At 42.0% G+C, this 27854-nt stretch overlaps 1 protein-coding gene across 1 annotated transcript in view; it reads right to left on the bottom strand.

Moving 5' to 3' along the window:
- Positions 1-27854, bottom strand: part of cacna1c (calcium channel, voltage-dependent, L type, alpha 1C subunit) — a 79503-nt gene that overhangs the window by 8131 nt on the left and 43518 nt on the right. The window contains exons 4-41 of the mRNA XM_085902660.1: positions 25000-25139; positions 22486-22625; positions 21430-21582; positions 20781-20980; positions 20362-20465; positions 17625-17712; positions 17466-17550; positions 15647-15737; positions 14589-14615; positions 13847-14007; positions 13703-13776; positions 13469-13620; positions 12671-12872; positions 12476-12596; positions 12232-12346; positions 12040-12157; positions 11706-11968; positions 11488-11617; positions 11363-11422; positions 10864-10970; positions 8482-8569; positions 8296-8403; positions 8174-8226; positions 7954-8100; positions 7649-7850; positions 6990-7148; positions 6800-6910; positions 6088-6171; positions 3082-3147; positions 1845-1982; positions 1599-1664; positions 1405-1496; positions 977-1139; positions 773-900; positions 598-694; positions 424-526; positions 255-356; positions 53-180 (exon numbers count right to left, since the gene is read on the bottom strand). Of these exons, the coding sequence (XP_085758786.1) occupies positions 53-180; positions 255-356; positions 424-526; positions 598-694; positions 773-900; positions 977-1139; positions 1405-1496; positions 1599-1664; positions 1845-1982; positions 3082-3147; positions 6088-6171; positions 6800-6910; positions 6990-7148; positions 7649-7850; positions 7954-8100; positions 8174-8226; positions 8296-8403; positions 8482-8569; positions 10864-10970; positions 11363-11422; positions 11488-11617; positions 11706-11968; positions 12040-12157; positions 12232-12346; positions 12476-12596; positions 12671-12872; positions 13469-13620; positions 13703-13776; positions 13847-14007; positions 14589-14615; positions 15647-15737; positions 17466-17550; positions 17625-17712; positions 20362-20465; positions 20781-20980; positions 21430-21582; positions 22486-22625; positions 25000-25139 (4566 nt within the window). The remainder of the gene's footprint in view (positions 1-52; positions 181-254; positions 357-423; positions 527-597; positions 695-772; positions 901-976; positions 1140-1404; positions 1497-1598; positions 1665-1844; positions 1983-3081; positions 3148-6087; positions 6172-6799; positions 6911-6989; positions 7149-7648; positions 7851-7953; positions 8101-8173; positions 8227-8295; positions 8404-8481; positions 8570-10863; positions 10971-11362; positions 11423-11487; positions 11618-11705; positions 11969-12039; positions 12158-12231; positions 12347-12475; positions 12597-12670; positions 12873-13468; positions 13621-13702; positions 13777-13846; positions 14008-14588; positions 14616-15646; positions 15738-17465; positions 17551-17624; positions 17713-20361; positions 20466-20780; positions 20981-21429; positions 21583-22485; positions 22626-24999; positions 25140-27854) is intronic.

The following is a 27854-nucleotide window of genomic DNA, read 5'->3' as shown; positions in this document are numbered from 1 at the left end:
ACCGGGAAATGTTTGTGATACAGAAATGCAAATTACAAGTTTGCGCGCTTACCTGCAGAGAGAGGGCAGTTTTGGGCGGCACTTTGGCCACCAGACCTTGTTCTTTCCTCTTCTTGAACTTGCGGAAGTATTCCTGAATGAGGAAGGTGGCGTAGAACTTTCCGACGGTCACCTCGTCGTCTGCGTCGACAAAACCATTTTGAACGTTACATTCCTTATAAGTTGGGGATTTTCCAAAATGCAATACTACACACCGCCAGCAGGGGGTACTACTTGATCCAGAAGTTTCATGCTGGTTCGCTTCCAGATCTTCTTTACGATGGCCCTCAGTTCCTCATTGGCTTGCTCTAGATTGCCTAAAAACATAAAAAACTTGGATGCATGAAAAGATAACAGGAGTGAGTCAAATTATGTGCGCTTTACCTTCTGTCTTGATCCTCAGTGCGGTTCTGACAAGTGCAAACAGCGTCGCGTTGAACATGACGGTTCCGTCGCTGTTTAGAGGCATGTTCATGGATACCAGACGCTACATACAAACATAAACACAATGCTAGATGTTCTTCCGGAATCAGCTAAAGTACAAATGGCCGTGCAAACCTTGCAAGCGACCCGATGAGGACACAGCTTCCCGAAGCCCAGCGGTGGCTGGATTCTTCGGAGGAGAGTCACCACATCCAGATGCTTGATCCTCCCCCTGAAGAAAAAAAAAAAAACGTGAATGATTTTTGCACACCGCTGGTTATCCGTTTACGGCGTCGCTACGCTAACTCACTTAGCTTCCGGGTCGTACTCAGCCCAGATCCTCTTGAACTCGTCGAGATGATGCGGCCCCAGGATGGACCAATCCCGCGTCAGGTAGTCAAAGTTATCCATGATGACAGCCACGAAGAGATTAATGATCTACAGAAAAGATTCCGTCTAAATTCTTTCAAATCACCCAATTTAATTTAGGAGGGGGTTTGGATTTGGTACTCACCAGAAAGGCACAGAGCATGTAGAAGCTGACAAAGTAGATGATAGCAAACTGGCTCCCGCAGTCCTCCTGGATGGTGATGTTCTCATTGGAGGATCCTTTCTCGCATGGGCGGTAGGACGAGCACGCCAGCATGATCTCTTGCCACGCTTCGCCTGTCGCACATCTGCCCGACATGCTTTGTTTTCACTTCTTTTTCCAACCGATGTTCCAGCACAGCTGGAGCTTCAAATTGCTACACGCTGCCATATGTAACACACTTTTAAAGTACCTTTTTTTTTTTTTTTTTTTGACATTTACACCTAGTCTATATTTTAATTAACCCGAAAAAAAGAAAATCCACGAGTAAAGCTTATTTGAAGGAAAAGAAGCTCAGAGGGGTCGCCGAGCGTGTCGAAGGAGACGATAAGGAGCGTTGAAATCTTCCTCACCTGAAGAGCAGCAGCACTGCCTGGGGGAACGTCTGGAAATTGTTGTTCCTGTTGATCTGCGTGTGGTCCTGCAGCGCTATCTTGCCAAACATCTGCAGGAAGAGCGACGGGGGAGGAAAACACGCGAGTCTCTTTGGTCAATTAGGAAAGGCCAATTAAATCCAACAGGGAAACGAGGCAGGAGGCGGATTTACCTGCATGCCGATGACGGCGTAAATGAAAAACAGCATTACGATCAGCAGGGCGACGTAAGGTAGAGCCTGGAGAAGAGAAACGGATCACATTTACTGTTACATTTCATTTTGGTGTTCCACAGGGGTCAACTATAAGGCCCCTGCTGTTTTGGCTTCAATTTTTTCCATTCAGGTTATTTCGGTACTTTCTGGAGGAAATCATTTCCTGAATTTCTTGAATTGGATCGAGACTTTGAGTGGAGTCACCTGGAAGGACTTGATGAATGTCCACAGCAAGGTCCGTATCCCTTCCCCACGGGAGAGCAATTTCACCAGACGCATCACACGGAAAAGGCGGAAGAAGGTGATGGAGATCCGAGCGTTCTCTTCCGAGTTCTGCAGGCCCTTTTTGACGTTATTGACATTATTCACACACACATGCATACATGCCCAAGTTAGTATGTAAACTTTCAGAGGACAAAAATTGAGGTTTCGTCTGTTTGAGGAATTCACGAGGCAACAAACAGATCAAAGAATCTCACTTCTACTAGATTTTGGTTGTCATTATTTTGCCGAAAAAAAAACATCATGGCCGCGCCATTGTATGTTTTTTAATAGATGTCTGTCGAGATTATGATTCAGGTCCATAAATCGCCCGGAACAATTCGGAAGCGTCAGAAATCTCTGCCTGCAGGGAGGTTCAAATAAAACACTCCTGGTGTGCGGGAACAACTGGGGAGCTTCACGTGGATTAAGATATTATATCTCCTGGTATAAATTCCCATCATCACGCTTGGCAAATCTCATTCTCACCCCTTTCTAGTGGTTTGCTTTTACTGACAAAACCTCTTGTGACTGACCCTCGCGAGTTATTTTTAGACTTTTTTTTTTTTTTATCAGGGGTGGAAATTTGGCAGTTGAGGAGATTTTTAGCGGCGCCTTTCTTTTGTATGCCAGCAGTCGATGATAAAAAATTCAAAATATTCATCGGGTTGAGTGCTATTCTAATATTTATTTATGCTACTGTTTCTTCTTAGTAGAACAAAAGCAACATGAACATGTGATGGAACATCTGGACACATCTGTTTGTTGCCATTCGTTATATCAAAACGACATCATCAATATTGTGGTGTGCAAAAGTTTTGGAACAGATTTGGCTCAGTGTACCCCCCCCCCAAAAAAAAAGCCCATTGAATCAAAGAGAGCGTGGGGGCAGGAAGCTGAGGTGACATCAAGTGTAGAAAGACAAAAGGAGACTCGGGCACATCAAATAGTGTGACAGCGTGATGGTTTGCACTGATGACGAAGCACCGGGGGAGGGGGGGGGGCAGCGAGCGCCATGGCAACAACAACCACGCCACTTGCAAAAGTCACGCAACTCCAGCGCATTGGACCCACACACAACGATGGAATATCAGCAGTGTGGCGGCGGTGGGGGTCATGCGGAGGACGGCGGGACGGATCGACGCCGGAGGTTACCGTCGGAGCGTACCGTTGGTCTTACCACAGGGGGGTGAGAGGAGGAAGAGGAGGAAGACGAAGAGGAGGAGGACGAGGAGGAGTCAGCTGGCTTTAAGGAAAGGCAACAAGGATCAGCAACAGAACGGCGGCGACGCCATGTGAGTCGTCCAGTTGTCTTCAAATATTTATTTGGAGGTAATACCATTTTTTTTTTTTGGACAAAAAAGTCCCGTCTCCATAATTAAAATTTTTTTGGCATCCATTCTTGCTAAAAAAATTGTCTCAGCTGCTCACGAGCTAGATATCATACTTGAGGAGTTTTACTTGCCGTCCCAAGCAGGAAGTGGATGGATTATTATTAAAAATACAAAAAAAAAAGCATATTTCCATCTGGGCCAGGAGGGACAATTCAGAAGATATTACAGCATCAGGCTAGCTTGAACCATGTTGGGACTGTAGGATATTGGAAAAGTCTGTTTAACGCTTCGGGGCTGAAATAATGAATAATGGCCCGGGCCAGCATGGAGAGAAAGGCGAAGGAGCTGATGATGTGTCTGCAACATTTATGTGCAGGTGCCCGTGGCTTTATGTGCACGGTGATGGATGGAAGGCTGCCTCCGGAACTATCTGTTTATCTTGCTGCCAGCTGGAGCTACGATGCAATAGCAGAAAATGCCGCTACGGAACGTTCAAGCTGTGTTTACCGTATGGGCAGACAATTGGAAAACACCCGATGTGCTATTAGAGGCCTCATTTGAGCTCCTAACACTCGTTTCGAGTCAAAGAGGTGCCCCAATCTCACATTCACATTTAGGCACAAAGATGTAAGCCCCGCCCCTCTAGTAAGAGATATTTTGAACAAGTTCGGAGCGATGGATCGAGCCATCTTGCGCAACGTTACCCTCCAAAAGTTTCTCCTGGAAGAAAGGTGACGCATTGTAACCGGGTCACCTCTTTTCAAAATGGTAGGATTATACCATCTGCCGGTAAAAGGGGTGTGTCGTGTTTGATGGGGTGCGAGGTTGAATGACACAAAACAAAACACAGAATAGATATAGAGAGAAAGAAGGAGAGAGGGAAGGAAGGAAGGAAGGAAGGAAGGAAGGAAGGAAGGAAGGAAGGGATTTATTCCAAATTGAAATTGTTTTTGTGTTAAACGGCCTTTTGCTGGAGTGCAAGTAGCAGCAACAGGCTTTTTTTTTATAAATAATAATAAAAATAATAATAATAAGTCATAATAAAAACAATTGAATCCGCAAGGTTACAATAAATATATACTTACACTTTATGCCTCATTTATTTGTTACAACATAAAACAAAGTGTGAAAAAACAATTTTTGCTATAATTAGAGTTAGTTTTTGTTTTTAATTGTTGTTAATTGTTTTGATTTTTAATTGTTTGTTTTTAAAATTTTCATTTTAAAGATGCAGTTAGAGTCTTTTAAAAGCATTTTTTATTTTGTTAACAAAAATGTAAAGTTATTTTGTTATTATATTTAGTTACTGAGTGGGAAAAAAAAAAAAGATCACGACAAGAAGTGAAAAAAAAAAAAACCCAAAACACCCACTTAAGTAGTAAATAAGGAAAATCAGCCAGGAAAAAAGATGACAGATGACAAAGATGCATATCTGGGTCATTTTCAAACTATCCTACCAAATTCAAAATATCGCAGTGAGTGTTGTTCATAGAAAGTCCAGTCTGGATTTCCTTTCTGGACCTGAAGCCGGCTGGGATTGTCCAGGTCATAAAAAGCGGCACTTTTCAAGATGAATTTTTAACGTGACATTCATCTATTTGACCAGGCCTGCAAGCGACATCATTGTACAACATGATTTGCTTCCCTGGAAATTGAGTCCTGCCAGCAGAATTTATTCTATGACTAAATGATGTGAAGTTCTGTTGGGTCCTACTCGGCTTTTGCATACTAAAAAGCTTTTCTCCTTTTTTTTTTTTTTTAAACGACGGCAAGCAACCCTGAAGTCTAAACACAATGGACACTCGACATTTGACTTGTGTTGAGCTTGTGCATTGTTATGCCGCTCCATTGTGCCTCCACGTGGAGAATAGATGAATCCATGAATACATTTACATACATCTAGCAAAGCCTGAGTGAAACCATTTGGGAATTAAATTGTTCCCTATGCGAGATTCTGCTTCATGTATCTTTTCATTCTAATCCAGACCTTGCTGTCAAAAAATATTTTAGAAAGAGATTGAATGACATCAAACCAATGCATCTCGTCATTTGTCACGCCAAAGGAAACGTGGGAGAACAAAAAAAAAAAAAAAACATTGACACCAATCTGTCACAAATTCAAATGATAGAAACAGTGCAGCCATTTTTTTTTTTTTTGAGTAAAAAATCCATTTACAGGTTAAAATTGAGTGAAAAGCGCTGCTAAAGTGCTTTTCATGTGTTTCAAATGAACGCTACTTTGGACTCACTTGACCCAATTGGGCCATGGGGGGATCAAATGCGGTACAGCTGAGGCTTGCTAATCATTTGAAGGCATGCGAGATGGATATCGCTCGCCTTGCGTGTTTGAGCGTTTGGGGATGGCGGAAGCGTGTTGGCAACGTGGAGGGAGCTACTTACGTTAACCTCAGTGATGGCTATGTCAACAATGCTACCCACAACTATCGAGGCGTCAAATGCGTTCCATGCATCAACAAAATAATGCTGCGTGGCGATGGAAAGAGCAGAAAGATAACAGAAAAAAAAGGAGAGGAAAAAAAAAGAAGCCTTTTAAACATGACCAGAAGAGAAAACAGAACATTTGATTGGTTGATGACCCCCGTCCCCTTCCCCCCAAAAAATATAATGAAGGAAATCAGCATGCACGACTAGTGTGAGGCAGTTCAATCCGATTAATCGTCAATAAAGGACCTGACTACGTTAGTGCCTGCCTTACTTGTCTTTATGGAAGTCGGTATCCAATGAGTGGTCTTTTCGGACTCAAGGAAAGAAGGAAGGAGAGGAAAAGAGGAGGAAACAGAGAGAATACGAGACAGGTGGAGAGAGAAAGAGAGGGAGAGGCGAGTACTTACGTTGATTTCACTGAGAATGACGTCTATTATGCTGCCAATTACGATGAGGAAATCAAACACATTCCAGGGATCACTAAAGTACCCCTACACAGGAGGATGAGGAGGAGGAAGGGAGGGGACGAAGGTTAGAAGGGAAACATCATCTGCCGCCACCTCGTAGCACGGATCAGATATGACACACTTTGGAAATATGCCGCAGTGGCGCCTTGAGATACGAGTGGCTCGATTTTTTTCCTTCGAGTTTTTGATTGCCGTTCCTGGCTGAAGTTTACGGTCAAACTCAAACCGAGAGAAAACGACCGTATAATTTAGCCTCCATCTAATGCTAACACATAATGGGAAACGAGGCTAACCAGGTTAACGAGTAGCATCGATGTGGCTTTTTTTTATTAGCCCTTTAAGCGATGGCTATCGGAACACAAACGGTGAAGCAGCAAATGTAGACAGACAATATGTTTTTTTTTTTTTTTTTCAGGCTGGAATAGATTTTTTCAATGGGAAAGAAGATTTAAAAAGTTTTTGAAGTTACGATCACGGTCAAGTTAAACTCAAGGCGCCGCTGTAGTTAATATTAAAACACATGGAGGCAAAGATGAGGGGGAAAAATGGGGAGGAAGGGTGGATGGGTTCACTCATTTGGGTCATTAGGTGTTAATGCGTTCCTTTATAAAATATGCAAGTCTGCTCCAATTTACATCAAAGCGGGCCTCACCCTGGGCTTGAAGGCGATCAACTTGAGGATCATCTCCACAGTAAAGAGCCCAGTGAAGAGCATATTTAGGATGTTCATGGCGTCGTTGAAGTTCTTCGTCTGGCCGTGATGCTGCCAAGCGCAAATAGAAATACGCAATTGACACACAACGAGATGAAAATAGGATCGCGTGTGTGTCGACGTGGCTCACCTGCATGGCCAGGCAGATTGTGTTGAGAAGGATGAGCGTGAACATCAGGTACTCAAAGTAGGAGGAGTTGACCACGTACCACACCTTGTACTGGTACGGGTTCTTGGGGATGTAGCGGCGCAGGGGGCGGGCCTTCAGGGCATATTCAACACACTGACGCTGCGATAAACACACAAAAGATACAAAAGGTAACGCACTGGCCCAGGGGTCAATGACCTTTTTGACATTGAGAACTATGTGATCATGTTAATAATTATTCTGAATTAGCAGTACTGGAAATTTTATGTATCTAAACTACTAGTGGTGTTGGTACTTGGTATCGGTGACCATTCAATTAGTATCGCTTTGACAAAAAGTGGGATCGCACACCCCTATAAATAAATAAATAAATACATAAATAAATAAATAAGCTTTTTTTTTTAAAAATATATAAATATATAATATATAAATATCGGAATTTAAAAAAAATCCCAAACCTATCAATAAATAAATAAATAAATAAATAAATAGATAGATAAATAAACCATATTTTTAAAAATAACTAAATATATAATATATAAATATTGGAATCTAAAAAAAAATCCAAACTGGTTGACCCCTCCGCAAATGTTTCTTTTTCTGATCTATTTTTCGAACAGACCATCTAAATCCCACCTTACCTGATTTTTATCAAGCTCACAGTTCTTATACTCCTGCTCGCCTTGCTCCTGGAAGGTGACGATAACGAAACCGACGAAGATGTTCATCATGAAGAAGGCGATGATGATAATATAGATGATGAAGAAGATGGAGATGACCACACGGTAGTTGTAGATGGGACCCACGTCTTCAGTGTGAGAGTCAATGGCCCGGTACAGGAGCCTGTAGGGGAGGGGGGGGGGGGGGGAGGCGGTTGATGAGCCGAAACGAACAGCAAACCGTCGTGTGTGTGTTTGTGTGTGTGATTTTGCATTCATGCACACACCCCGGCCAACCCTCAAAGGTGGACACCGCAAACAGAGCCATCATGCCTTGCAGCACGTCGTCAAAGTTAAATTCGCTGTTCTCCCACAGTCTCAGGGCTCGTTCCGGCTTGGCCACATCGCCGTCCTTATACTTTATATACGAGCCTCTGTCAAGAAACACAACACGATGACACAAATGCGTTGAGATAATTGCAATTGGTCAAGATGGCCGCCGCTTACCTGCACTCCGCCTTCGTCTGTTTTGAATTGTCCGTGCAGAAGAAGAACTTGCCCTGGAGAGCAAAACATTTTTTGTAAATGACTTCTTCCAAAAATAGAAAATCATTCAATCTTTGTTTTACCTTAAAAAGTTGCACCCCGATGCAGGCGAACATAAACTGGAGCAACGTGGTGACGATGACGATGTTGCCGATGGTTCTGATGGCCACAAAGACGCACTGCACCACATGCTGAAGGGAGGGGTAACGGTCACGGTCAGCACGTTTTTTTTTGGGGGGGGGGATTTCAACACGTGATTGAATACCGACCTTCAGGCCCTTGGCTCTGTTGATGGCCCGCAAAGGTCGGAGCACTCGGAGAACTCGCAGGATCTTCACCACGTTGATGGCGCTGGACCTGGAACGCCAATATCCTTTAGCCGTCGAGCAGCTAAAATGTATTTTTCGAACAAGATATTTATAGAAAGTGGATGTCGCAACTACGACGTCAATTTTAATCATATCGTTTCTAAAGAACTCGACAATAAATTGAATTTGAATTTTTGTGCATCATCCATCTTCTACACAGCCAAAGCACTTGTTTCACGACATTGTGCGCTTAGGAATTTTAAACACAAATTGTGACAAGAATCGTTTCAGCCTGCTTAGAAAAGGTGAAAACACACGAAACAAACAACAGTGAAGACACACTCGGAATCCTTACAGAGGGTTCAACAAAAGGGATCGTTTTTTTTTTGTTTTTTTTTGCTTTGACTTGTGCGCATTCAAGTCTTCACAAAATTCTACCAAACAAGTGTAGCATAAAAATAATTATGTCATAAAGCAGATCAGATATCTAAACATATGGCCTGCACACTGGCAGAGCTAGAGGGGGGGCTGCGAGGGCACTACCCTCCCCCCCAAAATATGCTTGGACCCCACCAGGTTCCAAAACAGACTTTTGTGTGTATTTTGATTTTTTCTGAATTTTTTTTCAATCCGCCTACGTAGGGAACTACTAATGAATATTCATCAGGAGTTTCTGAAGAGTTTTATTTAAAAGAAAAAGAATTTTTCTGAGATATCCTTGGCCACCTCATGGGCCCCTTGAAGCAAAAATAAAAATAAAAATATATTGCTCCACTTGTGATTAATTACTGATTTTATCTCGAAAGGATTATTTGTAAATTTGTATTAAACTATAACACCAAAGAGACACACAGTACTGTAAACACACTTCGACTTGTCTTGCTAGGGCAATTCACAAGACTGTTAATTGTGTTTTGGAGCAACACAACAAGTCCTTGTATCACACAATGAATCAACTACACACATTTTAAGAACACATCCAGACAAACAAGGTCAAGCAAAGTGTGCTGTAAGGAAAGTGTCAGGTCAAAGGTTGTGCTCAAAACAAAAGCTCCTAAAGTCAAAATGAATACGTTGACATTTTGATTTTTTTTTTTTTTTTTTTTACATAAATGTGTGAGAAAAAGTTTGACCTTTCACTAAAAAAAAAAAAACTTTTTCTATACACTAACCAAAATGTCAGCGCATCATTCTAGGTGTGTCAAACTCCGGCCCGCGGGCCAAATTTGGCCCGCAGTGTAATTAAATTTGGCCCGCAAAGACAAATTATACATTGACATTGTGTCAATACTAAAATTGAAAATTATTTTCACTTTTAAAAAAAAAAAAAGATATTTCTAGCAATTTTGATTACCCCGTGACAAAAATGAGTTTGACACTCCTCTTCTACGGGATGGACTGTGGAAAGCAAGAAGTGTGTGACGCCTTCGAACCGGAAGTGGAAAAGTGTTTAAAGGTTGGGATGAAGCCGCTGACGTGTCACAGTCAAAGTAGCCGTAAGGACTTGGCATGCTGCCACCATTACGCAAATAAAGACACCTTTTAGACGCTATAAAAACTGCGCTCGGCCGACCCGGGGGGGGGAGTGCGTGTCGCCATTAAGCGGCTGGCCGATGACAGGAAGTGCTCCCGCAAGGCACACTTTTGGCCATTCCCAGCAATATTTCCTCGACTTAATTAAAGAAATGAGACGTTCATCTATTTTAGACTGACGTTGACTGTGACCACCAACATCCCACCCCAAAAAAAAAACCACTTAACATTAGGCTGCCATTTCTATTGCTCAGGAGAGTTCACTTTTGAGTCTTGATTGTCATTTTAATATTATTATTAAAAGAAGCTATTTTGGCGAAACTCTCCCAAACTCTAGAAACCAAGGGAGTGACAGTTTTGAGACATTTAAGGTGTTTAGGAAGTGGTATTAACAAGCACTAATATGGACTTACGTCGAGAAGTCTAGTCTATTAAAGAGTTTGAAACACAAAGTGTAGCATAGTATATTAAACATGAGAAATAGCACAGTGTACCAATGAGTTATTTGCTAGAAGAAGCAAAGGACATCTTTATTAATAACAAACAGCATGAAAGGGGGTGAGGGAGGGGGCGAGCAATGGAGTGTAAAGTTGTTGAGAAGAGTGAGGCCGCGTGAAGGCAATTTACCAAGCAAAACATTTGCCTACTTAGCTACTCGACAAGTTGATTTGTGTCGCCGTAGGGCTCGACTAAACGGCCCGTGAAGGCAAAAGATGGGGGCGGGTGAGGACTCGGTGACGTCGAGTAAGGATAATTGGCAAAGGTGTCAAGGCGATCAATTTTTTGGCGACAATAGAATATTGGACTCACTGTATCCCGGAGGAAATGAGGGAAACGCTGACGACCACCAGGTCCAGAATGTTGAAATAATTCCTGCAGAAAGAGCCTTTATGAAGGAAGGCTCCGTAAGCTGTCATCTGTGGTGGAGATATTGAAAAGCATGTTCAGAATTTGAAATATAATAAACATTTGAAATATACATTTGACGTCATTTGGATGGTTAAATGATTGACAGAATTAGCTAAAAAAAATCAATCTAAATAATAAATCCATTTTATTTTTAAAAATGTTACAATTATTTTCCATTACCAATTTTGCGGACCATTTGTGAGACCGCCATGGACCACTAAAGGCCCGCGGACCACTGGTTGAAAATCCCTGTCATTCAATTTTTGGATGTTTGGATGACTTAATTTTTTTTTTTTTTACTGTAGCTCAAATATTTTGTGTTCTGCAATGGACCATTAGGATTATAAAAACCAAAAAGCACTACTTTGATGTATTTTGGAACACAGCAGAGTCTCGATACCTTGAGAATAATCTCGATGGTGAAAAGCCCCGTGAAAACGTGATCTGCATAGCCCAGAATCTGCGAAAGGAAACCACCAGTGTCAGAATTTAGCATTGACTGCAAGCGAGTGTTTTAAAAGGGACCTCGTTTCGGAAGGAGTCGTTCTTGACCGGATCCTCGGCTGCCAGACTGATACTGCTGAGCAGGATGAAGAAGAGGATGAGGTTGGTGAAGATGTTGTGGTTGACGATCTTATGGCATAGAACCCTGAATCTAAAAAAAAAAAAAAAAAAAAATGGCAGAGAAAGAAACTTGAGTTGTTCTGTGAAGAAAATGGAAACACCACGTGAGGGTGGATTACTTGTTGGTGTGGCTGAAGACGAAGAAGGCGCGAGCCTTGGGCATGGGAACGGCTTTCTCCTTAAGTTGGATGTCGGAGAGCGGCCGAGGCCTCGGGCCGACCGGCACGTCCGGTTCCTCGTCGTCTTCGTCGCCTGGTGGAAACATAACGACTGAAGCGTAGAACGACTTGATTTCCCGATCAAATATTTTACCGATGTAATCGTTTGCAGGATATGGATTCTTCTCTTCGCTTTCATCTCCGCAGTAATCGTCCATGTTGATCTGCGTGAGAGATTTTAAAAAATTGTGTAAATCTAATACAAAGGATAAATTTGAGAAATGATTGTGTGTACTTTTGTGGCAGTGTTGCTCTCGCCATCCGAAGTGATGGACTTCAGCTCAATCTTCTCTCGCTTCTCTTCCTCCAGTGGAGGCTTCTCGTTGTTGTGCCTCTTGTCCGGAGTGCCCAGTCTAGAAAAAAAAAAAATGGACGCCAACCCATGAAACTTTCCGTTTGAGCCCATGACGAGTCAGGCTGAGTCTACCTGGCTAGTTTCTTCCTCTCCTTCTCTTCCTCTTCCTCCTTTTGAGCAGACGTAAGGCTCTCGGCATCTGCTAGGTTGTCCACAGCGATGGCCAAGAAGACGTTGAGTAGGATATCTGATCACGGGAGTGAAATTAAGGATGTTGCTGAATCATCGTGGATGAGATTTGCCATCGCCCGAACACCCCATTTTTCCGAACAAATTTGCCCATGAGGAAACATCTCAGCGCTATTCATCAGGATACAGTTTCCGCAGATGAAGAGGATGATGAAGTAGATGCAGACCAGCATGCCAGGGAAGGAAGGCCCACCGTACGCCATGATCCCGTCGTACATTACCGAGTTCCAGTCTTCACCGGTTAAGATCTGATGAAGAACCAAGGAACTTTGTTTTGGCGGGAAATAGATCTTAACGGGACCGTTTCGATCGGGAGGCTTACCTGGAAGACGGTCAACAGCGACTGGGGGAAGTTGTCAAAGGTGCTTCGCCGGGTGTCCTCAAAGTTGAACTTGCCGCCAAAGAGCTGCATGCCCAGCAGGGAGAAGATGATGATGAAGAGGAAGAGCAGGAGCAGCAGGGAAGCGATGGAGCGCACTGAGTTCAGCAAGGAGGCCACCAAGTTGGACAGCGAGTTCCAGTATCTGGACGTCGCAAACACATTCAGTCACTTGCGTGCTGATTAACAGGAAATCAATCAATAAATACATTGATAAATTAAAAAACAAAAAACATTAAAAAATCTATATAAAATTTATATATATATATATATATATATATATATATATATATATATATATATATATATATATATATATATATATATATATATATATATATATATATATATATATATATATATATATATATATATATATATATATATATATATGTATATAATAAAATTAATTTAAAAAAATATATAAAAATCATTTAAAAATAAAAAACAAAAAACACAAATATATCAAATTAAAAAATAAATTATAATAATACATTCAGTCACTTGTGTGCTGATTAACAGGAAATCAATCAATAAATACATTTATAAATTAAAAAACAAAGAACATTAAAAAATCTATATACAATTAAAATATATATATATATATATATATATATAATAAAATTAATTCAAATATATGTATATAAAAAATAATTTAAAAATAAAAAAAACCAACAAAAATATATAAAATTAAAAAATAAATTATAATAATACATTTTTTTTCTAAATAAATGAATCAACCTGGTGATTTTGAAGATCCGCAACAAGCGCACGCAACGCAGCACGGAGATGCCGAGAGGCGACATGATCTTGGTTTCCACCAGAATGGTCTCCAGAATCCCGCCGCATACGACAAAACTGTCAAAGCGGTTGAAGAGCGAGACGAAGTACGCCTTGAAAAAAAAAAAAAGGGGGGAGGGACCCAATTTTGAATAATTTCTCGGGAGTTTTCGTTTCAATACAATTAGCACATACCTGAAGACCCAGGCTGTACATCTTCAAGAGCATCTCACCGGTGAAGAGTGCGAGTAACACTTTGTTAGCTATGTCTGAGGTGGGAGAAAAAAAATTAGCAACTAAAATATGTTGTCATTAAGCCTAAAATATACTTTTTTCCACCTTGCACGTCCGTTAACCACTGCGGTTGCTGGTGATGTTCCGAGGCGATGGTGAGAGTGTTGAGGAAAACCAGGAAGATAACCAGCCAATAGAAAACCTGCGATTTGACAGCCGCCCGACACTTGCGCCTGCACAGCCTGTTCCACCTGCGCGAGTAGCGACTGAAGAGAACAAAAGGCAGAAACGAAACAACAAGTCAATAAGAGCGTTGATGGCGTTCCCCTCTCGCCCGTTGTTTGGCAGCAGAACTGTGTGGGGAAAAAAATTAATTCGATTTTTACCCGACAGATGGTTTGAATATAAAAATATTATTATTTGTCTCTAGTGACCACCGAAAACAAAATACAATTTTGGAAAGACATTGTTTAAATTAACGATGGGCGGCAAATCACCACTTTTGTCTGAAAGGCTCAAATAAACCACAAGTCCTGTTCGCTAACACTGACAACGGGCACCATTTATTTTTGTTATTTTCACTCCATCCATCATTTGTGTTTGACCTTCTTCCCCTGGCTCTGAGGCGTCTTTTTAATAACACGCAAAACTTGGAAAAAGTATCACGCGGGACAGAAATTCCACAAGGCAACAGAAGCCGACATGCGCTTTTGCACCATTACTTGCCTTTTTTTTTTTTTACCTACCATCAGATTGCATTATCATTTTTTTAGGGCCAAATATACACACACATTAGTTGGGAGCAGGGTGAGCGGAGCGAAGACGATGGCAAACAACATGTACTAACCTGAACTTGGATTTGGAGATCCTATTTCTGGAACACAGAGAACAGAATGGATTATACACACAGACGCACAAACACAGATATCGACACAACATGAAGGGTGATTTGAGACCAATTAGGTGCGGCGACCTCATTTGAGTTTTGGTCAAATCACCCTGTGAGAACATGTAAAAAGTGGCAACCACTCAATTAAATCACTTTTTTTTTTTTTTTTAATGAACACCAAATGTGATTTTTTGGGGGGGGGTCAAATACGGTTTGATTGTTTGCCACAGGAACAACAACATAAACAAAGGACTGAGGACAAAGAGAAAGAAGAGAACCAAACTCCAGAGTGGACAGTAAATATGTTGGCGTACTCCAAAATATCAAAAAAAAAAAAAAAGGTTGTGATGGATTTACTCATATTTATTTTATCAAGTGGGCGTGGAAAATAAAATGATCTGAATCCAGATACATTTATTTCATGTAATCACTTGACAAAATGAAATGAAGGAAATTCACCAAAATCTTTTTTTCCCCTACACTGTATATAAAAAAAAAAGTACAAACATTTCCAGACAACAAACTCATGTTGTTGCTGCAAAAGAAAAATTGTTCCTAACACGGTTTATGACATCATCTCGTTTTTTTGTTGTTTTTTTTTCCCCCTCATCATTTTTTGGCTCAGACAAAAAACCCACAAACAGCCAAACAAAGACAAAGTAACAGATGGACAGCGAGAGGAAAATGAATAAACAACAGCGTGCCGGAGCGAGCCAGCCGGGGTCGAAGCGAGAAAGCGCCTTTTCGGATCTCGTCGTGAACGAACGGCCAGCGAGTGAGTCAGCTGTTGGTGAGGAGGGTCCAAACAAAAGACGGGCGATCAGAACCAGAGGGGGGGAGTGAGCAATAAAGGCTCTTTTACTACACGATGAAATGATTGATGCTTTGCTCATTTACGGTTAGGCACACCTGGAATGAGAAACGTTGTCCTTGGTCGCTGTGAGATTAATGTGATTGGGGTTCTTTTGACATTTTGTTGGGAAAGATCCAGGTCCGGGAAGGGGGTGAGTACTTACGCTAGCCGGGTACAGCAGGTCTCTCCTTCTACATCGCCTCCGGGTGCGTTGTCGGTGTTGACCGATTCATTCTCACTGGCCGGCATGCTCACTAAGAGACGCAGGAGCAAAAAAAAGTTTTATATTCTGATATTTTGCAGGATAAAATTCCGATAACCGATTAATCGGGTGATTACTGTAAATATAAAAAAGGGATAAAAAAATAATTATGAAATGTTATTGTTTTTATAATATCGTACTTTGTCTTTTTATTGTCTAATATATTAAAACAGACAAAAATTGAAAAAAAACATTTTGTCAATATTTTGTGGATCTTTTGATCAATTTTATCCTCATTCAAAATTTGTCTAAAAAATATATATATATATATATATGACTGCCGTAACTCCCCAATTTAACTTATAATTGTCCGATGAATCGATTGAGCACTTGTGAATATTTTAATAATCTTGTTATGAAAAATGAAACATTTTATAGTGTAAAACTTCTTTCAATGTGCATTTGCAGTTTGAATACTGAATCGTAACAATTCCCAAGTCTGACGTTATTTGTCGTCAATAAATAACTATTTTCAGATTAACGCTCAATTTTCTAACTGTCACTCAAGCCAGTCTCATCATTGGGACTTAATACAAGGAACAATTTCTGTTGTGAGTTGCAATTTCAAGACAATTTCCACAACATCAAAACCAAATATTTTGTCGTACTGCCCAACTTAAAACTAGCTCAAAGTCTGCTGCCTTGACATTTCGAATTCTCTTAGCGTATTTTCTCATTTTATTTTTGAACAGTCTATTTGAAATTGCCAACCCAACCTGTTCAACAATGTAAAAACAAATCATCCAAAGATTTTAACACGCATCCCCGAAGTGTACAATAGCTGCCTAAAGTAATCACATCTTACAATGTTGACATACTTGTGCTACGTATTTCCCGCTGCGGAGCTTTGGGAGCCACGCGAGCCACGCAACAGCTAATAGGGTTGGATTTCTAAGCCGACTCGAAGCCTCTTTTGTGATTTCACAGCTCTCAGGGATATTAAAAGCTGCAAATTGCAGTCTTTCATGTGCAAACATTGCAGGTATATTGTCTCGTAGCGACAGCTGTTGCGTTTTTACGTGTCTTGTCTTAGCGAACAAATTTGTCTGTTAGTACAAGCTGACATAAAAAGAGAAAGTGGCACCGATTGGTCATTTAGTGTTGGAGAATGGAAATATCCTCTGCCAAAAGGAACTGGAGTGCCGAGAATGGGGCGGCAGCCAACTGGAAATGGTCGGGGAAAAAAAAAAAAAAAAGATCGAGGGATACTTGAGTGGCATCGGAGAAAGTGAAGGACGCTTCTATGGAGGCGGTATTGATGGAGACGAGAAGGTGGGTGGGTGGGGGGGGCTTCTGTTATCAAGTGATACATTGCTTTTTATTGCTTCTGTCAGTCTTTGGCTGCCGGCAGCTCCCCTCACTGTCACCTCAAACGCTTATTGTAAAACTCTCTGGAGTCAGACGCTGCATGTGAGAAAAAAAAATAAAATACAAATAAAGAACTACCGCCACACTCTTGGAATCAAACTGGACTTCTGTCAATAAAGTTCCTTCTAATAATAAATACAGAGTTGCCTTGATTAGACAGCGACGATGTGATGAGGAGACGTTCCACAACTGCTCAAGCACTCGGGAAACCTGCGGCGTCTCCCGGGGGGCTAAAAGCCTTTCAAATCCGCTGCCTCCAACCTCAGCGGTGCTCTGAACTAGTTTAATACCTATTGTTGGACTAAGCCCCAAAGACTTGAGCCACAAGGAGGATGGATGGACGAGGACTCACAGTTTCTGGGTTTATCGTCATCCAGACCCTCCTCTTCATTCTCTGGGTCGATGTCTTCAGCCTGAGTGATCCAGTCTAAGTAGCCCTGCATTCGCAAAAAAACCCCCCACACATTTAGCATATAATTAGCATTTTGAGGTTTTTATCCAAACAGCCTACCTTGAGATCCTCCTCCAGCTGCTGTTTTTCTCGGAGTTTCTGGAAGTCGCCTCGTGCCTTGGCCTTCTCCCTTTCCTTGGAAAACTCTCTGGAAGCGAGCGAGGAGGGTGCCAGGATTCACATCATAGCGGGAGAGAGACAGCAAAACAAATCCAGGGTGAAAGTCTTGCTCAAAAAAATACACATTTTGGATGATGTGGAGGTGGAAGGAGGGAAAACCTGTCAAGAGAAAGAGCTATAGAGTGTTAGTGTGTACACGGGAGATAAATCACTTCTTTGTTCACATCCTAAATAAACTAACCATACATTTCGCAGTCCACACGTAGCATTTAGGTGACTGAATTCACAGGGAACACTATTAAACAGTGTCTGCATTCTCAGAAGGCGCTATATTTGGCTTGTCACTGAGGGGAGTACCTCAAGGGTCTATACGAGCCCCCCTGGAATTTGTACAAAGGGTACTGTTTTGATCAGGGATTGGCGACATTCTAAAAATTCTTCCCCTAGCCTTACCTGATTAGTTTGAATAACACTGCTAATCACAAGTTGGCTAATTAGCGCCAATTGTTCCTCTTTACATAACAATTTGTCCATGTAAACAAACAAGCTACAGAAATGGTCTTGTTGACAGTTTGGACCTTTCCTGGTTAGCTATAAATGATCACGCCAGTCTCCCTTCTTTCCTCGAACACACTGCGAATGAAGTAGTTGGGAAAAGGTCAGGCTGTGTAGTGCGTTAACGGCATCATTAGTCACGAGTCAGACAAAGTCTGACAGTCCACCTCGAGTTGTTTGCGCCAAACAGATTTTGCCCCCCACCCTCCCTCTACCAAAAAGTGCTGCCCACTAACCGTGTCATGCCATTCCAAAAAAAGTCAGCAAAGCAACATGGCCGTCGGAGAGTTAATATCCGTAAAGTTGTCGGGGTTGCTCGACTCGAAGAGGCAGATACTTAAGTACGATTTCACCGCAGTTGGCTGCGAGCATAATGATTCAAACATACATGCTCAAGCAGGGACTTTGGATTCAACATCACCAGATGGAATATGAGCATCTCGATAAAACAAGTCTCCGGAAAAGTTGGGCTGAATGATTTACGATGTGCTTTCGAATTCAATTGAAGGCGTGAAAAGAAGAGATTAGTCTGAAATGATCTCGGACCCTAACCCTTACCCGCTCAAAACCCCCAGAACCAAGTTAAGCACAAAGAAGGATCCAATGATGATTAAGGTGACAAAATACACCCACGGCCACTTGTACCCTACTGCATCATTCACCTGGTGGAGAGACAACAACAATAGAAGAATGGAAAGGGGAGGGGATGAGGAGTGGGGGGGGGGGGGGGGGGGGGGTAAGGGAAAGGGTTAGATCCTCGGTAATTGCTCGGGATGTGTCACTCGTGTAGGATCTTCGGCGTTTGGCCAGCGGCACTTCATGAATTCATGAATACACAAGACGGCTCATTTTAGAACGCCGGCTCGCAACGGGAGCAGGTGTCCTTCTTGAAAGGGAGCTGGAGGTTCAACCTCAAATCAGCTAATTGCCTGCTTAATTAATTACTCAAGAGAGGAGGCATTATAGTCACACAATGTGCAGCGAGACTCCCCTGGACCTGCAGTCCTCAATACATCACTTGATCTCTTTTCTAAAAAAATTTTAAGAAATCATCTTCCCAAATGAATTTGTGACTGCCTACGCCCCAAAAAGTCAATAAAAACGTACAGCGGTGATGTCATTAAATATTTTTTTTTGGTCTTAATTCAATATATGTGCTGCTCCTTGAATTAATCACAATTTGGCCATTAGGGAGCAGTATAATACAAACATAAGGCTGAACAAGTCATTCTTCGCAGAGGATAAATACTTCTATGAGATTCGTTAGCCTGTCTATGGTGTTTCCCATGATCTGTTAGCATTAAGCTAACACACAGGGTGAAATTCTCCTTGTTACCCTTCAACTGGACGTTAAAAAAAGTGAATCCCGACATTTTTTTTATCCCTCCTGTTGTGTTTCTGTGTTCCACCTCCACAGCTGACCCAGGGGGTGAATTATTTAAACCCCGGCGTGTCCCGACAAGCCGGGTGGTGCTTGTACTCGACAAAGCAAGCCAGGCCGCTTGCCGGACGAGCACTTATTTAAAACACGTTTTTTGGCTCTTTAATTCTCGCGGGGGCGGGTACGACGTCGACTTAACCTGACGTGAACCGTACAGCGCTGACTCGGATGTGGAATAGAATACGCACACACAGTTTGGATGCCTGTCTGTCCATCTTCAATCGGTTGTGACGGCCTCTCGCGCTTAAATGACAAGAACATAACAGATGGCTACGCTACTGCTAGTTTCATACCTGAGTGTGTGCAATGCGTGTGTGCGCTGCTCCATAAGTAATAAAGTTGCTCGGCTTAGAATATCCATCAATTGTTTCGGGGCCGCGCCACGTTATTTTATGATGGATGATGACAATTACACTTGTTTGGCTTTCACCGCAAACGAGACGACGCTCGCTTTGACATGTTATTTGGGAGGATTTATGGTAAAACGCCCAATGTAAATGGACAGAAGTATTGGGACGTGACACCTGCAACGAGCGGGAAGAGTTTTATATTCACGTAATACGTTCCCACTTCAATAAAGGAGATGAGGAGGCGTTGCTCTCAAAATGTTTGGTTGGTGGGAGTCTGACTGCACACTTCTTCATCGACACACACACAAGACAACAAAGCAGAAGCGCTTACCCACTCAACACCCCCAGAACGAGATTGAGGACGAAAAAGGAGCCGAAGATGACGAGAGAGACAAAATAGACCCACGGCAGTTCATAGCCCATAGCATCCTGCATCTGAGAGACGGACAGATGGACAGACAGAAGGGAGGAAGAAGGAAGAGGACGAGGGCGGTTAATAGAAATATTTGCCGTGTTAAGGTGAGCGTGGACGATCAAATGGCAAAGAGGTGTCGGCATTCGGAAATTGATGCATTCAAGAGGTGCCTGTTAGTACGTTTGTGAGATGTCCATTTTTCAAGATGGAGGAAAACAGTGTGCTAGCGGCGGGGGGGGGGTGTAGATTGGAAGCGTCCCATGGTAGGTAAATACCAACACGTACACCTGAAGTGTCAATCAAAGCACCCATATCCATGATGGTGCCCGGCTCACCCAGTACAGCACGTCGGTCCAGCCCTCCATGGTGATGCATTGGAACACGGTCAACATGGCGAAGGCAAAGTTGTCAAAATTGGTGATGCCGTCGTTAGGGCCTTCCCAGCCCATCTTGCATTCGGTCCCGTTGTGTTCACAGTGTCGACCGTACGCCAAAATGGGCGCGCACGGCGCCGGTTTTTCCTCCGCTATCGTACCTGAAGGGGAACATCACATTTTACGTTTGATGTGATTTAACTTGAGGGAAATAAAATAAACCTTTCAAGTAAGAAAATAACAAAAATGTACAAATCAATCCCAACTAAAAAAAAAAAAAGACAGCTTTAAGATTCAAATATATAATCGATCAATAGCAATATCAGTAAAAAAAAATAAAAAAATTGCAAAACGCCGCTGTGCTAATTTGACAAAGCTCTCTACAGGGGGTTGATGTATACGGCAGCACTTACCCAGCAGAGCGCTAAAGCCTCTCAGGGGGACTTCTAACTTCACCATCATAACACTCAAGTCAATTTACACCTGGGGGGCCTTTATTGAAAATTGCTTCAATCATCACTGCTAGCAATTATTGCTAAAATCCTTCATACTCGCCACCATATTAAATATTTAATAAATATGATAGCTTGAAGCGTGCGTGTTGTTGTACCTGTGTGGTCGTGATAGCAAGTCTTGTGCATCTTGCCCATGAAGAGCTCCAAGCCGATGATGGCGTAGATGATGATTACGAAGAGGACCAGGAGGGCGATGTGGAGCAGGGGGACCATGGCTTTGATGATGGAATTCAAAACGACCTGTAAACCTGGGGAGCACACACACGAGACAATGGGGAATGTCATAAAGAAGCATAATATAGATCATAATGTAAAGGACAAATTATAAAAAAAATATGTTTGAATTGGATTATGTGCCGCTAACTTTCACAAAAATGTTGGACAATCCTGCAACTGATCATTATTTTAAAGATGACTATTTTTGAATGAGAAAAAAACAAAGTAAGAAAAACTACAGTTCATAATGTTGACAAAATGGTTTAAAATGTAAATTATTTTCAGAGGCAGTGCTAGAGGGGGGCAGCGGGGGCACAGTCCACCACCCCTTGAAATGTTTGAACCTCCGCAAAGAGATTGACTTTAAGGTATTTTCCAAATTTTCCAGGACAGGAAGTGTAAGCTTTTTTAACCTTAGCCAATTTTTTGTTCTTTTTACTCCTAAAAATATATTCAAGCAATAGAGGTGAAAACCTTTTCCATAACACCTCCACACATTTTTTTTTTAAGAGCCACAGCAGCTGTCTATGGACAAAATTCTCACAAAAACACGGTCACCATGACACCAATTTAATGGCAAGTGGAAAGGGTCACGGTTGTGGTGCAGCATGGGAACAATGCACACGCCCACCACCACACACACACACACCAACACACACACACACACACACACACATGAACACGCACGTTACAAGCGGCAGATAAGTTGTCTGTGAGCCCATCTGCGTTAGTGGCCAAAGAAATCAATAATCCAACAGGAGAGCAAACAGGAGGAGATCAGATAAAGCACAGGTAGACAAAAGTGTGTTTGTTTATTGTGTGTTATTGCGGCTAGCGTCAATACCGGCTCAGCGCTTCATTTCATCCCCATCTTCAGCCGCACCTGATCCCCAGACGGGTAGTTTTATCCTTCCACTACCACTCTGTGTACTTACTGGGTACTCCTGAGACCAATCGGAGGGGTCGGAGTACTCGGAATGCCCTCAGAGCCTTGACGTCGAAACCCGCCGCCTTGCCTCCGATCGGAGCGGCCCCGTCACCCTTGGTGGCCTGCTCCAAGATGGCGCTGAACAACCTAAAAAACAAAACAAATGGAAATAATTCTAAAAATAGAATCCTAATATTAATATCCTACTCCAAATAAACAAAAGTTTATTGGTGTTGTGATGCGTATTTGGCACGAGATTGAACGCACATTGTGAAATCTGACTATTTATGTGCAAATAAACAACTGGAAGAGTTTGAATTGGAAATAAGAGTGCAAGCCTCATTTGACCCGCTTTTAACTTTAATTTCAACTCCAGGCCCTGCAAAATTGAATTTACCAACCCTAGATTTGAAGTATCCATTAGTTTGTTAATAATTTAAATGGGGTAAAGTGAGACATTAACCTAGCTCAGAAACTTTATGTATTTTTCTAAATGGCTGGAGATACCAGTTAAAGTGCTTCTAGAAAGAATATGAGCGGCTAGAATATAAACACAATCATTATTTTGTCCTTCCGCCATGAGGATAATAAAAAACGTTTCATCTGCTGCCATAACACTTGGCTTGAAATGTTGCAAAATAAAAGGTTACAAAAATTAAGGCTGTGAACAAAGCTAGCTGTACGTGTTGTACCCTGGTGGCTACTAGCTAAAGTGAATAAAAAAAATCGAGAGTAAACTAGCTACCTAGTCATTTTTAATCTTCCAATGAAAATTAAAGGTTTAGTATTGAAATAAATTAAAATAAATAAAATAATAAATGAAGCAGCGCTAATGTACACAATGTGACACAGCTAACGTTTATAGCTCGCAGAGCTAATCCACGTGATGCTAACTGGCGGGAACGAGCTGCCGTGAATCAAAAGCAAAAATAAAGCTAGATAGCTAGTAATTACTAATCCCGGATGAAAATTAAGATTTTAGGATTGAAAGCATGTACATTAAGCAGCGATAATTACCTCACCTCTCACCACTCCAAAATTACCATACAATACCATTTTTTTCCCCCATCTGTGGCTGCTTCAAAGGCCACTCAGTGCACATTAGTCATGGACAATTATCAATTAGCAGACATGAAATGACCACTTGAAAAGAGCACTTTAAAAAGCATCTCCGTGTCTCTCAACCTGCCTTTCAATTAGACTCCCGCCTTGCCTTTGACACTGTCTGTAAAAAGCACGTCAAGGATCCCGCTGATTTGCATTTTTGCTCCGACGTGGCATTAAAAGACAATTACAGCTTTTGTCTGCGTGTCTTCAAGCTTTGGCACTGGGACAAACTCTTTCACCCGTATGCTGACCATTCCAGAGGGGCGCGTACATTGTCATTTTTCATTTCCACGCACACACATACACACACGGGCTGGCTAGCAATAAGACGACACTCACTCATACGCGAGATGAACATATCGTGGATATGTGCAGTGTGAGACATGAAGAGGGGGATGTGTATTTATGCGTCACTGTTTTGACTAATATTTTTTTTTTATTCTGTTCCATATATAATTTCTTATGTCTGTACAATCATTTTGAACTGATTAAAGGAAATCTGGGAATGTTAATACTCTTTGTTAAGTCTGCAAATATCCAAGCAACAAATAACGGTTAGCTTCATTAGCGTAGGCTAATATTCACTGCACCGTGCTGAAAATTTATGTCATCAACTCATAGGCTTTGACTCGACTTTAATCCCATGATAGTCAATGACCCCAAAAAAAAAAAATCTTTCGTCGTCCATCGTAGCACTTAATATCGAGTCCATTAAGTGCTCAGTGTCACTTTGAAGGAACAATTTGCCGGTAGGAAGCTAATTGAAGTTATTGATGTTTACCAGAGGCTAATTGGGGACACCCGCTCTGTTGTTAAAAGGTGACAATCCTAAAACACAGACTGACAATATTCCTTGATCCACATTCAAGCAAGGTCAGAGAAAGACGTGGCGGCGCTTCTTTTGTAAGCATAAAAGCCTCCGTTCGGACGTAGACAGAAAAAAGCTTCAGACAAGCAAACAGAAAAGCCAGATAACCGTCTAAGGGTGGTACAGCTTGTGTTTATGCCAGAGGCGCTAGCACCGTGATGCTAGCCAACACACACGTTCATAGTCAAAGACACACATGCAGAAGCTTAGCAGCCATAGTTGCTGAGTGGTAGATAAAGAAAAACAGCGCAGCTCTTGCTATCAGCATCTAACAAGCTAATCAGTTTAAAGCTCACCAATCCAATGGAGGCCAAGGTTTAGTGCGGCTTTAAAACTTGATTCACTGTGAAAGATTACTTTACGGTTATGGGAAACGGGGGGCCTTTGTGACTCACTCAACGCTGCCATTGCAAAGCTGTCACACAGAGAAAGAAACTGCTCCATTGTCGGAGCGGTCACGAGGTCACTGAGGAATTCTGTTAAGAAATGAGTAAAATAAAAGAAAAGGGAGGGGGGGGGGAGGGAGAACAATCGCCGCTGACTCACCCGACCACTACGATGATGAAGTCGAGCAGATTCCAGCCGTTCCTCAGATAGGCATTAGGGTGGAAGAGCAGGCCGTAGGCTATCACCTTTAGGAACGCCTCCACCGTGAAGATGATGAGGAATAAATACTCCACGCGCTCCTGCAGAGGAGCACACAACACGTGTTTATTTTCATACGTTACATAAAACACCTCTCGAATTTCTTCTTCCATCCATCCATCCATCCATCCATCCATCCATCCATCCATCCATCCATCCATCCATCCATCCATCCATCCATCCATCCATCCATCCATCCATATTTGAAGAACAAAGTTTTTTATTGCGCCATTATCAAAACATTTTGATTATTTAGACAAGGATTCACACATCTTGCCGCAACTGTGCACACACACACACACACACACACACACACACACACACACACACACACACACACACACACACACACACACACACACACACACACACACACACACCAAGAGTTTTTCTGCAGACGTTGTTATTGTAGCCGTGACCCCTGACTGAGAGGGGGGTCCTGGGAAACGGCCCAAAACGGCCTTAACAGAATTTAGGGGGCGGGATTACATAATATTACAAGCGTCGTCATAACAAGGACTTTTCTTCTACACCTCATCATCTGTCACGTTATATAAATAATTTTATAAGGCAACCATGCGGAACTAAGATACCAAATCAACAAGGAGCTGCTTGCACCCGCTCGGTCACTGATTCATTTTTAAAAACACGAAAATATCTGCTTTCATCCATCACTCTGTCTAAACTGCCCCTTGAGCGTGTCTTGGTGCTTTCCCATGGTCGCACGCTCGCGCCTGGCTCGGGCTCCCGGGGTCAAATGGATCTCAGCAGACTGCTGTGGGAGGAACCAGAGGAACCTGACGTTGGAGCTACAAACTGTGACCTTAAGCATTTTGTGTCAGACATCACACAAAGTGTGCAAATATGTGCTTTGACGTCAGAACAACAAACCTTTTGTACATCGAGACATGTTCTGTTCTAACAGTTGATTGTAAAAGTCTACACACCCATATTTCAATGGCACATGGTGCTTTGTTACCTTTCCAATGCAATTAAAATCTTGTTGTGAGGGTGTGCACACTTATGCAACCAAATTGTTTCATCTTTTTTTTTTTTTTTACTTTCCCTTAAAAAAATTACTTTTTATCATTAACATTTTTTAAATGACTTATCATGGTCTCCATGACATTTGAACAGGGGTGTGTAGACTTTTTATATCCACTATTTAGAACAATCGAATCAATCAAATTTGAAATATTTATTAGCGACGCTGTACACATACCTAAACTATTTTGGTCAGAGAAATGACAAAAAGTCAATTGAAGGTAGCAAATGAGACCAAATCAATAGTCTGCTTGCGTCGTCAAAGTAATTCAGGTAATTTAATTAGCACAGATTATGTGATGATGATTATGAAGTGTTTGAAAGACAACATCCTTTCAAGGCAATTAAAAAATTTCAGCTTCAGTGGAGCTGGTCCGTCTTATTTCCGTTGCAAGGTGAGAGACTTTACATTTAACACCTTTATTATATTTATTCCTCTTTTTTTTTTAAGCGTCACTTGCAGAAGGGGCTCGACAATTGTTTTTATATTCATCACTCTCCGACACACAGCGAGCAGTCTAATTATGAATCTGCCAGTGACAGGTCTGCGTGATGCTCCGACGTCTAAAAAAAACAGAAGAACATGTGGTCGGGGCATCTGAGCATGTGCGGGAGTATAACACACACACACGCACACACACGTCTTCCGTTCATGCGGCCTTGCAAAGGGCAAAATCGATAAAGGGGAGGGGCAACTAATTTGGTTAAGAATGAAAGGGTGAAAGAGGAGAGGATGGACAGATGAATGGATGGATGAAAGCAGGCAGAGCGGAAAGGTGAACGCGTCGCCGCAATAATTCGGTTAAGCGTAATAGGTCAACTCAGCCGCCAATCCATCAGCGCAGCCAATCGGATTACAGCATTGACATTCTATCGCACGGTGGCCCGTGTTCCCTTTCGCCTTGACCTTCTGCTTGCTTGCGTGTTCACCAGGATTAACCGTTTTGAAGCTGCACGTGTGAGAGTAACTTTTTTTTTCCTCACACATGAAGACGTTTTTGTGCGCTGTTCTTGTTTTCTCTTGGTCATCATTCATTTTTTTTGCCCCCCCCCAGTGTTCCCACCTCATCTCTTTTTTTCTTTCTTGTTTTCACACCCACTCTCTTGCTCAATCTTTCTTCCTGGGTGCCAACCACAAGTTACCATAGAGACCAAGATGGGTTCCCAAGTTACCATGGAAACTGCGGGCTGCGGCCGCAACGGCGGCGGCAGTTGCGCTTACACGCACGCAGATGACACTGATCAGCGCTGTACCAAGAATACCCGCATCACATGATCTTAATTGCTAATTTCTGTCACAGTCCGCTTCTGCTATTGTGTGCAATTGTTTGTGTGTGTAAGTGTGTGTGTGTGTGTGTGTGTGTGTGTGTGTGTGTGTGTGTGTGTGTGTGTGTGTGTGTGTGTGTGTGTGTACAGCGTTCCTCAGATAAGGGCAGAATAGTAAGCACAAAATGGAAGTACAAGTTTTTCTAAAAAGTAAATCAACTTCAATTAAGTTAGGAATGAAGAAATAAATACGAGAAATTAAATAATACAAATATAAAACAATATTCCAAAATCAACTAAAATAGAAATTGAGAAATAATACCAAAATTTAGTATAAAATTTCTCCCAAAACAATCTTTTGGAGTTTATAGTGTCAATTTGCCTTTTAAAATAATTAGGTGAAAAAAATGAAAATTAGAAAACAGTTTCAAATAAAACAGAAATCA

Source organism: Syngnathus leptorhynchus, chromosome 21, assembly GCF_054491065.1.
Source record: "Syngnathus leptorhynchus isolate UIUO chromosome 21, UIUO_Slep, whole genome shotgun sequence".
NCBI lineage: Eukaryota > Metazoa > Chordata > Actinopteri > Syngnathiformes > Syngnathidae > Syngnathus > Syngnathus leptorhynchus.
This window is presented reverse-complemented; position numbering and strand designations above follow the sequence as displayed.